This window comes from Pongo abelii, chromosome 4 (genome assembly GCF_028885655.2).
Source record: "Pongo abelii isolate AG06213 chromosome 4, NHGRI_mPonAbe1-v2.0_pri, whole genome shotgun sequence".
NCBI lineage: Eukaryota > Metazoa > Chordata > Mammalia > Primates > Hominidae > Pongo > Pongo abelii.
In genome coordinates, this window is record NC_071989.2 from 96,620,182 (window position 1) to 96,634,776 (window position 14,595).

The window sequence follows — 14,595 nt, forward strand, 5'->3', positions numbered from 1 at the left end:
CTTGTAATGTCATCAATTTCCTTTTCAATGCCCTCAAAAGATTCTCTTCATGTACTTAGAACTTTGTTTACATTGGCTGTATTTTAAAAATATATACCAAGATTTAACTTGTACAATAAAATGACAATGTACAGCAAATGAATTATGGTGATGACAAATAAATGTTACTCATATCACCTAAAACTAAACCATGAATTTATATAACATGTATCACATAATTTCCATATTTAATAGGAATATGATTTTTTGCAGTAAACATTAAAATAGTATCAAGGAGACGTGAGATAATAGTATATTAAATAGCCTTTTCTATAATCTTATTTTTGCAATGGTATTCTTTGTCATAGAACATTCTTTAATTATTTTTCTTGCACAGACAAAAATAACAAAAGAACATCAATGCCATCTTTGTATTCTTAAAAAAGAGGGGTAAGGAATGAATGCTTCCAGCACCCTTTATTTTGTTATGCCTCAATATTGTCTGTAAAGTAACATGGTTACTAAAAAATTCTTGATTTGAGCAAGACCAAAATTATTACAGTGTATTTTACAGTTATTTCACGCATGAATGTTAAAACCTACTGAAATTATAAAACTTTCATAGACTTTTTTTCAGTATTCAGTGTAAGACAGGTTGTCGATAAGAGCTACTTTAAAAAAAACTGACAATTTTCTTTGCTCACTAACTACAGGAGATCATTGCAAATTATTTTCTTTCTCATGCTGCTACTCACTTACATACTGCGTATTTGCTTCAATTCTCCAAGGGAAGAAATGTGGCTCTTGTGGGAAAGGTCCACCCCTTTCTACATGTTTGCTTCCTTGAACGAAAGGAACACACCCCCTTACATTCTTTGAAATGTATCCAACAATTGTAATAGCACTGTATTATCGACTAAATTAGAAAATCTTAAGTGATAGTCAAATATTGTTAGTACGCTGTGTATTTTGAGTCAGGAGAACTAAATGACACATATACAGATAACAGAAATGAAGTTCAATCTAGTGTCTACACTTGGATGCTTTAGAATGTTTGTGTTAGTAGAAGAAACTCATGAATGTTTTTGTGTACATGTATGTTGTATGACACCTCAGGAAGAGGTCCATGAATGTTACAAGTTTTTGACTGCCTCCTTTCAATTTAAGACCCATTACAGGAGTGACCCCTTTCTTTCATAAGTATATTAGAGAAAAAATATTTAGAAACTTAGGAAGTAGAATCAGAGAGCTGTTTGAAATGACAAATGTACAAAAATATCACAGGTCTACGCTTATCATCCTAATGGCAGAAAACTCACACCAAAGTTGGCACCCACTAACTTCTACCTCATTAAGGCAAGCTGCTGGTCATTGGATATTATGTTCTAACAAGACTTCCTTTTATGTAGAATAATATATTTCCTTCCAAGGCAAGTTTTTCTTTTGTTGTTATTTTCTAATAAAGTAACATACTCTATATTTATAGAAAATTTTGCATTTATCATTGATTTTATCTTTTCTAAATATTCTTTTTCTTTATTCCACTTTTACAAAGAAATTTTCAAGTGTAAAGACACAGCAGGCAAAAAAATTATATCTCTTTTAAGATATTTTAGTGTTTAAATGAAATGGATAGTCCTTGTGCAATTTATCAGGCATTTCAGAATGAACCCAACTATATAATTCCCAAGCCTACAAAATGGAAGCTTTGTTATTTGCCTATGTTTCTCACTTGAAATAAGAGTGAATATAAAGAGTGAATATATAACTGGAACTGAAGGTAATAAACTTGTTAAAACTTAGTAAGATATTGTGATGGTCAAAGAAAACCTGCAAGTGCGTGCCACAAATCCACTCAGATGAAACATCTCATTCACTAAAATTTTCTATCTTATTATAATAGTGCACAGAAAATTAAACACATAAATATTAATTTTATGTATCACAGATGATGTAGGCAATGAAAATGCAATGTTTACACTTATGGGTGACTCATTAGTGTTTTATTGTGTAAAACACTAGGAGGCATCAGTTGGGTAAAAAAGGACTTCAATTTTAAAGAAGCAAGAAATTACTGTAAAGTTGGGTGTGTAAGAAGTTAAGATTTTCAAAATGTTATTATGTAAACCAAAACTTTATTCTCTGAAATAAACTCTCAAAACATCATATTCTGTTGTAAAGAATGATCTTTATATAACATTCATGAAATATATATATTTTATGTATATATATATAAAATTTGACCAATGAACTTTTATGAAGATATGTTTCAGATATATGGATTCATAACTATGTAATTACACATTTTTACGTAGAATATATTTGGTAACAGAATAACATAATGGATATTGACTATAATGCATTTTCTGCTGAATTACTCAATAACATGAGTGTATGTTTTATTTCTGGCAAATTCTGTTTTGTGCTCTTTATAACGCCTCTGAAAATGTCTAATGCATTTAAGCCTTACAATACCTGCTTCATGTAAGCAGACAATTTAATGTTTGTTCATAAAGAAATGATGGAACTTAAAATTTACACAATGAAGACATACATGAAAAAGGACATGTTTTCTCTTACTTCACTACTGAAAGCCTGTCATTTGAAAACTGAATTTTCCATTGTTTGAATGGATCATAATGATGAAGCAACAGGGTCAAAGTATACTTATCTAAGTAATCATTTGAAATTGAGTGTCTTGCCATTCCTCAACAATCAGCTTTTATCTTTGACCTATCAAAATAACATGTGAACTATGTAATCTGCCTTTTGTAAGGTGCATAGACTCTGTTGTTCCTGGTTTTGTGAATCACCTCTGTAATCTGGTTTGATTTCCTAAAGGTGACAGATCTCGGTGAACAGTCAAGCTTTACTGAGTGTACGACAGTCCACGTGCCTATGAGATTAAGGTGCAGTGCTAAGGATGGGGATCTTAATTACCTATCTTTCCACATGTAGCACACTGATGGAACAACAGTGATTAAATCATTTCATCGTGTCTAGGCAATCACCACATTAGTATAGAATGAATACGTGTATTTTGATAAGTTTTAGATATTAATTTGTGTGGTATTTTCTCAGAGGATGTGCTTTTGAAAAAGAAGTGTAACTTTATTAATAATCTCTTAACAGTTCATCTGTGACAATTAATTGCATATTAAATTCTTCTATGTTGCTTCGAATCATGTTCCCAAAGCCAGAATTCTCTGTTTAATAACTATGTCTTTGTTGTTATGTAGCACAAGTATTGCTGCACAGCTATTTCCCCATTTTTGTCACTTTCTGAGATTTCATAGACTCAAATTATACCACACTTTAGAGTTGAGAAATAAAACCACAAAATATACTACAATAAACAGAAGAAAGTTTTAAAAGATCATGTTAAGATATGCTAAGGAGTTATTCAGTGCTGTTCTTTATAAAAGAAGTTTAAATACAATAAAGTATTTATTAGAAAGATACGTTTGCAGTGTTATGGAATTTATTGATTCCGTTAAGTTAGGGCCAAGGAAAAAATTTCAGGTATCATTTCCCCCAGATTTTTCAAAATGAACATGTTTACAAAGAAGAAAAGAGGCAAGGTGCCCCTTGTTATCTGAGTTTCATGGAGATATCTAGTATTAATGTGCTTCTATCTTGAAAAGTTAGTATCTGTGATTGCACACTTTTAAAATATGAATAGCTCAGAAAAGGTGGAAAACTGTTTTTATTATAAATTGCTCATTTGTTATTGAAATAAAAAACAAATTAACATTTAATAAAACTTACACTTTAATATTATCTTTCAATATATTCCACATGCACAGCAATCAGGATGTAAATGGTGCAATTAATGAATGAAGTAAAATGCTGCCTTTCCTAAGTCTGAAAAAAAGTCAAACATTCCAATGCTGTGTGAATTCTATTAATAAAAATAGTAGGTTTTTATAAAATTTAGTAAAATTTGAAGTAAAGATAACAGCCACCTACTGTCTCCTTGACGGGAGAACCAAATTTTAAGCAAATGTTATGTTTAAAGACTGTTTTGATGAAAACTTTTATAGTTGAGTTAGTAGCCGAAGACATAGCTTAAATGTACTTTTCTACAAATAGAATGAGACATTTGATTTAAAATATTTCCTTCCTCTTGAAATAGGATGTTAGATAGGGACATCTCATTTTACCTATCAAGTTCTGAGTCTTGCTTTAGAACTACTTCTTTTAACTTAATTTCATGCATACACTGGAAGACAATAATATGGCTTTTTAACTGCATTATCTTTAATTGAAACTGATGGAGAAACAAAAATACTGCTTATACCATATTGGTACATACTGAATGTTTTTAAAGACTACCCAAAACTGACATTATTTTTTAAAAATTAAATAAGATGTTTTAGTTTCAAATTAGAGATTGTTGATCTATTTAAAGCTAAAATTGGTATGCAATACGAGGTTAAACGGGGTTCACAGGTGGTCACATTTCCATGTCCTACCAAGTCTCTAGGGATTGGAGTTATTATACTCCACATAAACATCTTTACTCTGCAACCACAACTCCATTGCAAGGTGCCAGTGAAAGTAGGCTGGTCACTTTTTTTTTTTCGGACTGGTATAATGAGGTGGCTGGAGTTTCCTTTATAGCACTTAGAAATTATATGTAGTCCCCAAGCATTTCATAAGACAGTTACTATTAGAGTTAGTTTCAGATTCACAATAGTAAAACGCACTTTGTGTCAAAGCAATTCTCCACTGAGGACCGGTTAAGGAACTGGCAGAGAGCCCAATTCTACTTATTATACCGTCAGCATTTACATATAAAGTATTTTATACAAAAGACACGCATTCCTAAAATGTGAAAAAAAAAAGGCTTTCTCCAAAGAATGATAACTACTGGACTTAGAATAGTCAGAAGTGATTCAGATATAAAATTTCCTTTAAAAATCAATAGCCATGTTCAGGGAAGGAAGGTAACATTAGCATTAAATTTAAATACTTTCATAATATTTAATAATAAAATAAACAATGTGCCACATCTATATATACTTCCTTTGTGACAAACTTTATCATCGAGTTTGGTAACTTTCATTCCAAGTCCAAAGAAAAGGCAATTTAAGTGACTTAACCTTGCTTGCTTTTAAACAGCTATATATTTGACTTGACCTGAACAGCAATCCATATGCTGAAATCGAACGTGAATTGTAAAATGTGTAGACTACCATGGCAGGGATATTACTTTTTGTCCACACCAATTAAGAAGCCCTCTGTCAAGCCAGCACTTTGGTGAGGGAAGGAAATGCACAAAGGTATATACTCTGACAGACAGCCATGCTTTAGCTCAAACTAATCCCAAGAATTAGTGGCTCAGAAGCATAACCCAGGGCAAATCAGTGTCTTTGGGGGGACTCATGGGAGCATCTTTCCACAGTGAACTAACTGCTAAATCTTAAGGCATCTACTTCAAGGTCACAGAACATGCTGTGAAATATTAAAATCCACCAGGCTCCACACGCTCCACCATATCAAACATGCTAATGACGTGAACTAACTTCATGAAACTTTAAATACACTGGTGTGACAGGAACGAGTCAGGAGTGATTTCAATAGCTGATGGCAAACGGATACGACTATCTAAAAAGTTACTTTTAGCAACAAACAAGGAAATCATGGAATCTAACGAAAAGAATGCACAACGAGCCTCAACTTCAGCCTTCAAAAAAGGCACAGGGACAGATAGACACAGTGCCGTGGAATATATTGATGCAGATTTTAGAGACAATACCCGGGTTTTCTATTTCCTCGAGAAATATCAGGGGTACTTACATGAAGGAAGACCCGATCAGATTAGTCCTTGGGATATTTTCCTTTCTTAAGAGAGAGAGAGAGAGAGAGAAAAAAAAAATAACAACAATAATCTTTACTTCGTCCAGCGTTGAAGTGCTTCTCCACCTGATTCAAACATGCAGCCACGGCGACCCACACAGAACCTTCAAAGTCAATCCAATAGCAGCCCGAAGATGTCTGGGTGTACGCGTGTGCTCAAGTGTCTGTGACTGCGAGCAGAGCGAGCAGAGAGCTGGAGACGATGTGTGCGTGTGTGCGCGCGCGAGGGGAGCGCGCGCGAGGAGGGGGCGCGGGGCCGCGCATTCGCGCGCGCCGAGGCCGCTCCGAAGAGGAGGAGGAGGAGGAAGAAGGAGGAGGAAGAGAAGGAGGAGGAGGAGGAGGAGGAGAAAGTGGCTCTCAGCGGCCGGTCGGATTAAAAGTAACCAGACTCGTCCAGAAAACTGCGTCCAGGAAGGAAGTGACAGAAGACGAATGGGAAAAGGAGAACAGCTCACAGCGTTTGAAACATCGCGTAAAAAAGACTGGGGGTGGTGGGGGCGGGGGGGATGGAAGGATACTGGGAGGGGAGGCGGGGGTGGCAGGGAAGACGGAGCACGAAGGGTTGGGGTTCTAAGCAGCACGTCCGATGAAGTGTCTTTTGCCTCCTTTTTTTTCCCCCTTTATTTAATTTTGTCCTTGCCTTTGCTTCGCGCTGCCTTTTTCTCTCCGTCTCTCTCTCCCCCACAATCCCAAACCGTTGACTCTCTCCTCGCGAGCTGGAGAAATCATCAGTTTCACTCTTGCAAAAGGGGGGCGGGACTAGACCTCGGAGCATTTTAATAAAACAAACATACAGCAGCTCCCTCCTCACCCTTCCAGTCTCAACTAGATTGATAAATTACTCCACTACACTACTTTAATTATGTATATGGTATGCAGAATAAATCACTGAACATCAGTACCTCAATCAAGCACTTTTAAATGATAATTGCATCTTGGTGAATCAATCTTTCCATTCCTGACATTTTGCTAATTTTAGTTTTACGGTGGGGTAATAGCACATGCCATACGCAAACCTAATGACAATTCTTTATTGCACGAAATGAAGACAACACGGCGAGCTGCGGCTCCCTGCTCCTCTCCCGGCGCCTCTGCGGAGGACGCTCGGAGAGAACCTAGTCTCCCGCTGCGGCGCGCTCGCTTGCTCTCCGGGGACCCTGCGAGCCAGCCAGCAGGAAAGTCCTTCTAAAGTCGGGATCTTTCCTCTGACCAATAGGAGCGCGACCCTAATAGTTGCTCTTGTGACTTTTCCCCCTTTTGGACACGCGTTAGCCACTTCTCTCTTCCACCGGTCGGTGCGCTCCTCCGTTACTCACGCGTAAAAACCACGGTCCAGGATGTCTGCAGCACTCGATTCCAGCGTGCTTTTCCTGCACGCCCAGAAGTCGCGGTTTTCACCCTGAGAGGTTGGAGCGCTAGAAAGCGAGCCGAAAGGTTTCTCTAATGTTAGTAATGTACGAAATAATAAAATAATTACCAGTATTTGAGATCTCGACTTCATCGCGGGGCCATGAACTTTCTAATCAGTTTGGAAATATTTACCGAGGAAGCAGCTTCCTCGGAGTTCCCCCCTCCCCCCACTCTATCTTTTCCACACCTTACTGGACTTCATCCAGGTCATTAACATGTAAACCAAACCAACTTCCCAAATGCATTAGGCTACCCTAGCCGATAGCTGATGACTTCACTTATCCTGAAGAGTTTCAGCTGCACAGGAAGCAGAAATAGAGACCGATAAGGGAGGATACTTATGTTAAGGTTAAAGTATGATAAACACTTTTCCTTACAAAAAAAAAAAAAGGCTTTAATATTTAGGAAAGGCTACTAGAGATTGGGCACCTCCCGCCTTAACCAACTGTTAATATACACCATGCCCAATAAAGCCAAAGATAAAATACATCAACTAGTATAGAATCATGAAAAGACAAGATTGCATGCCAGTAGAATTATAGATTACATAAAATGTTTAAACCAAATTATTTTTTAAAAAATATTGTGAAAGCAAGAAGGGAAAATTCATAGAACATGGAATGTGTGAGAGTAGACAATAGGAGTATATTGAAATATCTAGCTAACTAAAGATATTTCCTCACTTTAGAAAATTCCTTTTAGCACTACGTTTAACCCAATGACTAGTTGTATTTCCTGTTAAGTTCAGCAATATGCCTCCAGACGACTATTTTAATATATGAGGACAGTATGGTTCAAAAAGCCTCCTGTTTCAAAGTAGGAGGTATTTGATGTGAGTAGCTTCTCTCAGAAGAGTGGGCTCAACATTTAGGTAACGGTCCCAAGGCTTCACTTGAAAGGGGAAGGTTTATTTTATAGGCAAGTACAACTAGATCTGAACAATCTTCAAGTTCCAGCTCATCATTGTGACTATCTAAGACCATTCCCTCCCTTTTATTATAGGAAAGCATCACAAACTGTCACAAAGCAAAAACCATCTGAAATAGTAGTATTTCTTGCAGATTAGTATTTACAATGTATTTTGTTTGCCGGTTTTTCAAATGTTGAGTTTGCCATTACCATGAATTCATTTTAATAATATGGCAGAGAACATCTGTATCAGGTTTCCATTCAAAGTACAACTTCTCTGAAAATCCAAAAATTTAAAGGGCAAAGATATTTCGAATACTAAGATATGTCTATATATGGTGGTAAAAATAAAATTAATTTTCTTCAAGATTCACAAAGGTCCTGAAAAAGCAAAGCATTTGAAGGACCATCTAAGTTTATTGCCATAATGCCTAAAATTAATGCAATGAGTTACAACAGTCTATTTGACATGAGCAAACACATAGCCAACACATGAATTTTAGCCCTGCTGTTTTTAATGAATTATAGAGGGTATTTCTGTTTACCACAGTACACTTCAGTTTTAGATTTTCTTTCAAAAAGAAATTATTTTATTTTACCTTCTCATATTTTAAATAATTATTTAATAATACCCATTATAACAAACCCATAATTATCAATGATACTGCAAGCATTCAAAAATAAGTATAACCCCACACTGGATAATTTGAAAATAATTTGGATCTGGAATGTATCACAGTTGGCCTTTTAAAATATAGGATTTTCCCCTCAGCAGATTTAGCTTCTTAATTATGTGTGACCTAAGTTAATATTACCATTAGTTTTCTTCCCATGAGCCTTTATAGTTGAAGCAGAAGAGAAGAGATATGAAGAAATATACAATAGAAAATCACCTGAGATTTAAAATTATTCGTGAGTAATCCACAAAGTAGTTAATCCAGAGTGTGCTTTGTATTCTTTAAATACTTCTGGACTTTTGGTTTCTGTTTTAGTTTTTGTTTTTTCTTTAAAATCATCCTGATCCTTGCCATCTAATGATACTTGGTTAGGACCAGACTATTTTCTCATGTAGGGAGGAGCTTGTACTAGGTGTCAGGAGACCTGGGTTCTCTATCTAGTTCAAAATTTGTGCCTTACTAAGGGATTTGTCCTTTCTAGGCTTCAGTTCGCTTATATGTTAAATGAGTTCTGTAACCTATTCCAGTTCTATCATTGGAAAACAGAAAATGTTTCTACCCTTTAAACCAATTGGAAGGTAGGGTCTATCCAGTTAAATAATAGGTGACAATTCCTTTAAAAGAAAATTATGTCTGAGATTGATGTACTATTGTACCAGCTTTTTTTTTCTAATCACCAAATATTTCCTACATTAAGTTGTAAATGCTTTATTGTTAATGTAAATATAGAGTCACTTGTTTTTCCCTCAAAAGAATTATGTGTAGCAATATATTTAATTAAAGTGTCATAGAAGTTACAGAGAGCATGCTCCTCGGGATTTTAACTCAAGGGAAAGCTAATATTGCAATTTCTGTTCAGAGCTGCATACCATCTTACTCCAACCTCCTCTCTTCACTACTTCCCTACATTAAAGCAGCGGTCCACTAAAGCCCTGTGCACTGGGTCTGCCTGCTTTTAAGCCTGGCCCACGCTGGGTGTAGCTCTTGAAGTGAGCTTTAAAAATTATTTTAAAGTGAACTGGGGCGGTTGCCACAGCAACCCACCCTGAGATGAAGAAAGGCTATAGATTAATGTACCCCTTAAGATTATTCAACTGTATAGTATTTGTTCCTCAGCCAGAATACTTTTAACACAAACATGATAAGTGAACATGGTAGTTTAGAAAAATCTAAAAAGCAGTGAAACACAAATTCCAATAGCATTACATATTTTAATCTTTGTGTAATGATAGTATTGATGATACATAGGACTTCCCATGAAATAGATTAATTTTATAAGATACGGTGCTTGCAAAAGTAGGCCCTGAAAGATGACATGATCTCTAAGCAAAATGATATGTCATTGCTTATAATATAAAGTGTATGGTGGTCATATAACTCTTTATTATTGTTATACACATCTATTCTGTAAATACCTAAGGCCAAGGAGTTTGGCAGTTTTACCTTTATGGTAACTCTGTGGTAAATGATAAAAACAAATGTGAGCACTCACCACATACACTTCTTTACTGCCACAGTCATTTGCCTTCCGTTCTTTACTTCATCTCTTCATAGAAGTTACTTCACAGTTTGCAACTCTTCTTTGGCACCTTCAAATGTGGAAGTGCAAAACAGTATATAGTATTTTGTTAATGCTGATATGAAAATCCTTTCAAATAGATTTATTTCTAAAACTTCTAATCTGAAGTAACAATATTCTGTCTGATGTTAAACCAAAGTGTTTTGAATATAAGACAACTGAAATTGTCATGTATTGTGATAATAATCTTTAATATAAATAGTGCCAAATATCTAAATTTCAAAAATTCACTAGGTGCAGCATTTACCCAAGAAGAATACACAGCATGTGGAATGTCTGTGATTGAGAATTTGCAATATACAAAGGATTTGTTATTTCAAGACAAGGTTTACACATATCTAAGGATTCTATATTTATCTGTATTTCTGTACCTTCAGTTTTATATCTGATAGAGAATTACAGAAGAATGTCAAATCCATTGTATCCGAAGCTAACACAATTTGTCAAATTGGGAAGTGTTTGCAATGCAGTTGAAGTTACTGAAAGGGCTTATTTTATGCATTGCCTAAAGGCCAATTTAAAATACTTTGGGATTAGTGATGTATATTCAGTACGGTTTATAAATTCTATCACCAATAATACCTTATTCTTCCAAGCAGTGTTTAACTGTACTGAGCACAGACAAATGCTCCTGTGTTCTGATTTCTGTTTTAGCCTAGCTTTCCATGACTTTGTGCACGCAAATGAACCTTTCCTTGGCTTCAGACTGAGGCTAGTCCCAGAAAGAGAACCAGCCTTGAGACACATCAGACCAGGATGGTCAGTATCTCTTTTCCCATTTGTAATAGCAGGTGGACTTTGCATAGTGAAGAATCATGTATAAAGCCTCTATATTTGGGTTGACATCTCTGAGGTTTATTTTTAAGTTGCTTCAGAGTCAAAGAGAAATGAAAAATTTTGGCCAGTTTTACTTTATGGGTGTTAGTTGAGTTTAGGTTTTTAGGCTTAGGCCCACAGTGAGTGAGTCCAAACTTGGTCTTGTAGTCACTACCAAGTGATTTGGTGAGTTCTCTTTCTTCCAGTTGTGCTTCATTTTACAGTCTATTAAGTGAGAATCATAATACGCATCTCCCAGGGCCTATTCACCTTATAGAAATGCAATCTTCATGAAATAACATCTGAAAGGTATGGTAAGGTTTTTTTTTTTTAAAAACGACACTACAAATTATGATACATTTCTTCCTTTTCCTGTAATCAGTATGTCCAAATAAGGCTTGATCAGTAATATGCTTGCAAGTGTGTGGCTGATTCAAAAATACCCACATGCATGACTAAATTTAATGCGACTTTACCTTTACTTACAAAATTGTTAAATGTTGTTCATCAGGACATTGATTCTATCCCATTTCTTGAAATATCACAGAAACCTTCAATTCAAGGAATGGATTTTCACACTTCCCCTTTTAACGGTTTCTTCTAGATACCTTACTATGTGTGTGCTTTTTCATTTTAAAAAATCTTTACTCGGGGTCGTGGTGGAAGTGGGGATTAAAAATCTCGTCCTGCGTTTTGGTGCCCACTTCTTTGTTTGGAAAGCAGAGCGCTGGGACTCAATCCGGACGGCCCTCAAAGAGCCGGACGAGGGACGCCTCTAGTTTGAGCAACTCACTCCGCTGAGTTATTGATTGCAGGCAGCAACAATCCCTCCGGTTGATTTGTGTGAAAAGTGAATCCGCGCTGGCTGGGCGTTCAGCAGAGGCGCAACAGCTGCAACGCCATCCAATTATTGCCATCCAATTATTGCCGATCCTCCCCTCCAACACTGCTCTCATCACCTATATACTCTTTTCTCTGCCCGTCTCTGTTCCGCCCCCCCCCCCAACTTTTCTCCCGGGCCGACGGAGCTGAAGGGGCGGGGGTTTCTTCCTTGGAGTGTTTCTAGAGCTCGGAGGCTGCTAGTAGGGGGTGAGTGCGCCACGTGCGTGCGCCACGGGCGAGCAGGAGGCAGGCTCTGGGCCCTCCTGGGGACCTGCTGGACCTGGGTGCGACGAGTGGGCGGCCACGCTGGTTTGGCGCGGGGAAGAAAGGGGGTGTGCCGACTTGTATTTAGTTGGGGGTTGTGGAAGTCACGGCTGGGGGAAAAGCGTCCGGTGGTTTGTTGGTAAAGAGGGTGCGTGATGGGCTCTGGGGAATGGAGGAGGGCGCAACGGCTGTGGGTGGACTGTGGAAACGGGCGGTGGCAGTGCCGTGGTAGTTGTCCTGCTGGTCTGATTTTGGGATCCTGGGCTGGAGAAATGCGATCCAAAAGAGCTCGGGATGGGCTCAGAGCGACCCACGAACATACCAGGGGCCAAGTAAAATGAACCCACCCTTTAACAGTGCACAAAGCGCTGGCACACGGTCCACGTCTGGTGACGCAGGCTGCCCGAAGCGCTCCAACCATTTTGCAAACCTGGGAGAGCAAGAGGAGCTCTGCAGGTCTAGCCGCCGCCCCTGTCCCACTCTGGCCAGCCGGAGTTTTTCACCTGACAGACCAACAGGAAAGAACACGGGCCCCAAACTGGATTTTATAGTCTGAGCTCTCAGCATCTAAGGAATTGTATTTCAAAAAACAAAAGCCAACTCATAGCTCTATTAGGCTAACGCGTGTGCGAGTTTTGGCTAGGAAAAAACCACAAAGTAAAGCAAGAAGTAGGGTCTTCAGGATAAAACACACACTTTAAAGACAAAACAGAAAACTTCCTTTCTCCTTGTACCTCCTTTATTTGTTAACACAGGGGAACGGTTCTGGGATGTCTCACAAAAATGCTGTCACTAAATGCAGATATCTGTGCTGTTCTTTGACCTGTCTGGCATTGTGGAATACTCAAATTACATCAAAGGTGTTAAAACGTTTATGTTATCATGTTCTTGAAACATTTAGCGGCTACCAAGATAGTAGCTATTTAAATTAATTAAAATAAGATAAAATAAAAATAAATTCTGTCCCTCAGTTCCACTAGCCATATTTCAAGTGCTCAATAGCCACATGTGGCTAGTGGCTCCCTTACTGGACAGCGACATGTCAAACGTTTCCATCACTGCATAAAGTTCTGCTGGAGAATACTGCTATAGAGTTCAAAATGAATGCTGGTTAAAAAAAGAAAGAAAGAAATTACATTATGACTGATACCAGCCACATTTTAGGACACTCTTGGAGTTTCTGTTATTTGGCACTAGTGTGAGAAGCTTTAAGTCAGACTTTCAGTATCTTCCTGCTGAAAGAGACCTTGGGGAACACTTCACCCAGACACCTAATTTTTTTATAGGCAAGAGAAATCAGGCCCAGAGAAGTTAAGTGATGCCCCCAAAGTTATGTCATAAATTTGGAAAGAAGATAAGGTCCCCTAACAGGGTCCAGTATACTTTGTGCCAGACAAGGACATCTTTCTAGGCAAATTCATCTTACAGAAAGTCAGCTTGACTGAAAATTTTAGGCAAGGGTACCCTTTTACAAGAAAAAATACTGCTAAGTATTCCTCCAGGAAGAAATTCCATTTAACAAAGAATGAGGAGCATAGGGAATAATACTATCTCCCAAACTAAAAATGTATTATTGGTAGTGTCATAGATTCATATAATGCCTTTTCTAAGAGGCTAATTGGGATAACACCGTGCTTAATTCTACTTTAAAAATTCTGAGGAAATGGGATTATCCTCTTAAAGAGCTAAAAAGCATTCTTAAGGTCAGAGAGGAAAGGTGTTACCTAAGGTGAAAATTTTTAGCGAAGCATAATCTTTCTCAAATTTGATAAAGATATCAGATCCACTGATCATGATATAACTAGGATGGAATTGGCTCAGAAATGTTAATAACAAACCAACCTTTTTTTTTTTTTTTTTTTTTTTTGAGACGCAGTCTCTCTCTATCGCCCAGGCTTGAGTGCAGTGGCGCGATCTCGGTTCGGCTCACTGAAAGCTCCACCTCCTGGGTTCACGCCATTCTCCTGCCTCAGCCTCCCGAGTAGCTGGGACTACAGGCGTCCACCACCATGCCGAGCTAATGTTTTCTTTTTTTGTATTTTTAGTAGAAACGGGGTTTCACCATGTTAGCCAGGATGGTCTCGATCTCCTGACCTCGTGATCTGCCTGTCTCGGCCACCCAAAGTACTGAGATCACAGGCGTGAGCAACCGCACCGGGCCCAAACAAAACATTATTACAAATTACACTATCTGAAACGTATAAGGCAACAGAATAC

General features: G+C 37.6%; 2 protein-coding genes across 32 annotated transcripts in view; one reads left to right on the forward strand and one right to left on the reverse strand.

Moving 5' to 3' along the window:
* MEF2C (myocyte enhancer factor 2C) overlaps positions 1 to 10,426 on the reverse strand; it is a 166,263-nt gene extending 155,837 nt beyond the window's left edge. For 4 of the 31 annotated variants that reach the window (XM_063723973.1, XM_063723977.1, XM_063723969.1 and 1 more), the window contains exons 1-2: positions 6,482 to 6,591; positions 5,782 to 5,826 (exon numbers count right to left, since the gene is read on the reverse strand). The gene's annotated coding sequence lies outside the window, so the exon portion shown is untranslated. 31 annotated transcript variants of the gene reach the window in all.
* LOC103890671 (uncharacterized) overlaps positions 5,644 to 14,595 on the forward strand; it is a 98,193-nt gene continuing 89,241 nt past the window's right edge. The window contains exon 1 of the mRNA XM_063724584.1: positions 5,644 to 6,313. Within this exon, the coding sequence (XP_063580654.1) occupies positions 5,644 to 6,313 (670 nt within the window). The remainder of the gene's footprint in view (positions 6,314 to 14,595) is intronic.